This window comes from Gavialis gangeticus, unplaced genomic scaffold (assembly GCF_001723915.1).
Source record: "Gavialis gangeticus isolate Ggan-Ray unplaced genomic scaffold, GavGan_comp1, whole genome shotgun sequence".
In the NCBI taxonomy this organism is placed as follows: Eukaryota; Metazoa; Chordata; order Crocodylia; family Gavialidae; genus Gavialis; species Gavialis gangeticus.
In genome coordinates this window covers 37,428,242-37,430,880 of record NW_017728996.1, presented here as the reverse complement: position 1 = coordinate 37,430,880, position 2,639 = coordinate 37,428,242, and the positions used below count along the sequence as shown (strand labels likewise).

General features: G+C 52.0%; 1 protein-coding gene across 3 annotated transcripts in view; it reads left to right on the top strand.

Annotated features, from left to right (window-relative positions):
* The first annotated feature begins 10 nt into the window (after positions 1–10).
* ADAL (adenosine deaminase like) overlaps positions 11–2,639 on the top strand; it is a 15,993-nt gene continuing 13,364 nt past the window's right edge. For 2 of the 3 annotated variants that reach the window (XM_019504328.1, XM_019504327.1), the window contains exons 1-2: positions 11–82; positions 1,593–1,723. In XM_019504328.1, coding sequence (XP_019359873.1) covers positions 32–82; positions 1,593–1,723 — 182 coding nt within the window. In that variant the 5' untranslated portion in view covers positions 11–31. Of the gene's footprint in view, positions 83–1,592; positions 1,724–2,639 lie in introns of those variants that run through there. The other variant, XM_019504329.1, reaches the window with a different exon arrangement.

Genomic DNA, 2,639 nt, shown 5'->3' with positions numbered 1-2,639 from the left:
CCGGCGCCGCCGCCACGTGACCCGGGCGGCCATGGCGGGCGACGAGCCGGAGCTGCGCTTTTACCGGGAGCTGCCCAAAGTGGTGAGTGGGGCGGGGGGCGCTTCCCTCTGTCCTCGGGGCCGGTGTCGGCTCTCGGGAGCACCCGGGCCGGGCCGAGCCGAGCCGAGCCGAGGGCGCGGGCAGCGCAGGGCGAGCTGCCGTTGGAGCGGGACGCGCCTGTCCGTGTGGGCTCGAGGCTAGTCCGTATTCCGAGACGGCTCCAGTCAGGAGCGTGGCTGTCTTTATCCCCGCTGGGCACTTGGCCTGGTAGAAGAGTTGGCCCTGGGCAATCCTTGCCCCGCAGCTCGGGCCATCACACCCAACATCCCCCTCTCGCCCCTGCTTCTTAAGAAGCCCAAAGAGGCCCACGTCGCCCTGAATCGGGGCGAGCAGCTCTCCTGCCTTTCGCACCTTGCTGGCGTCTTTCCCTGGAGTGCTGGCCCCACAAGCAGCCCATCTTTGTCCGGGGTTTCACCAGATCTGTAGTTTTCTCACCTGTCAATCAATTCAGCATAATCTTTCACTTTTTTCTTTTCTGGAGGCTAGCCCAACAAGGTTGCCTGTGATAATGCTCATTTCTACGTCCTAAAGGGTGCGGTGGCGTATCCCTGCTATGGCCGTGTGCTGCACATTCCCAGAACTTGTCCATGCTGCGATTCGGGAGTCTGCTAACGGCACCACTTCCATTTCAGCTTTACACAGGCAAAGTGCCTGGCTGCAGTCCAGAAGTGAGGTGTTCAACTGAAACTCTCCGGTTCCCCTCCTCTCTCTTTGCATCTGTATGCTGTTGCTGGAAAATGAAGACATCCTTGCAAGCTATTCTGTCTCTTCAGACATGACAGATTTTAACCAGAAACAGCAAGGAGTTTCACTGACATGATATGTGTAATACGACCTACTCCTTTTATTAGATTCCACATCTGGATTTGATTTCCAGCCAGAGTTCCTGTTTAGTTGGAGTTGTGGGTGCTTATGGCTGCTAGGCCCCCCTCGCCTTTGCTTGTGCTTCAAATAATGTGATGTGCTGTTTTATCTTTCAACCAATATACATTAACAAATGTCTTACAGAATTAAAGACTAGAGATAGTTACAATTATAGCAACATTTTCAGTCAAAGGTGGTGTTAAAATACTTTGCAGTTCTTTGTTCTAGTAAAAATAGGTATGGGGGGATATTTAAAGGTTCACAGCAGTCTAGGTGTTTTGCAAATAAGGTTTGAAGTTGGATGTAGAGGCACAGAAGGGGTGTTCCTCATGACAGGAATAACAAGATTGTGGGAAGAGACGTGTATAGTGCTAGATGAAGTGGAGAGTTGGGTATAGGATGATGGGGTCTAAGAGGCTGGAGTCAGTTGGGCTCAAAGGCTTGTTACTGAAAGCTTGTCTAAATCCTTTCAAACCATGCTGTTGGTTCAGTAAAAATTTTTCTTATAAATGCTTGACTCTTGCTTAGTTTCTAGGATAATGCTAGAGAAATGAGAAAAAGAAATACCAGTAAAATGGAATAGAAGCAATCATGTTTACTAAAGTCTAGTGATTTTGCATTGATCTAGGAGCTTCATGCCCATTTGAATGGCTCCATCAGTTCTGCTACTATGAAGAAGCTTATGGCCCAAAAACCATATCTTCAGGTCTCTAATGGGATGACCATGATTGACAAAGGGAAGAAAAGAACCTTAGAAGAGTGAGTATATAGCAGAGGTGGACAATTATTTTGGCTGGAGGGCCACTTAAGGAGTTTTGGTGAGCTCTTGAGGTGGGGGATGAGGTGTTGACCCAGTCTTGGCCCCCTTTCACAGCTGTTTACAGTGCCCAGGGGGGTGGCCCCAGAGAAATGCAAATTTATTTTATTTGGCCCAGGCCCTTCTGTTCCGCATCCACCCCTAGGAGTGCTGGACAGGGGGGGTGAGTGGGCAGTGGCTGGGGCTGGGATCACAGGGTGGTGAAAGCATGGGAACAGGGCCTGGGGCAGAACTGCGATCTGCTCTCCACATGAACCAGCACTCATCACAGGGATGAGAATGGAGTGGATCATGCCTCTGCCCTGGGCCCTGGCCTTGTCCTGTCATGACTCAGTGATTCCAGGCCCCGCATGCCCATCCTGCTCCTGGACACCACTCCCTATGCCTCCATCTCATCTGCTGGGCTGTGTGTGCCTTACCTGTGTGGTGTACCAGGCTGCTGTCCATGAAGACCCCACCCTTTCCAGTGCCCCTGGCAGTGGGTGCAGGGCAGATGGGCCTGGGGACACTGTTCCCTCTAAGCTGTGTGTGTGCATGGCCGCGCACAAGTAAAAATCTTGCTGCGCACAAGCTTTTTAAGGCTGCACACCCGCCTGGAGCGGAGCTGGACGTGGAGTGCGGCGGAGGCACCGGAACCAGCATGGGACACTTACTAAAGGTAAGCTCCTCACTCCTCATGCAGGGGAGGCAGCGGCTCCTCCCTGAGGCAGGGACGGGACAGAGACAGGTGTCCCAGCCGCCTGTGGAGGGTTTGGATTGAGAGTGTGGTTGGGGTAGAAAGGTAAGAAAGGTTTATTGACTTAAGAAAAACACAGCTATGCGTAGTAACAAGACAAACGATGACAGACAAAAGCAATT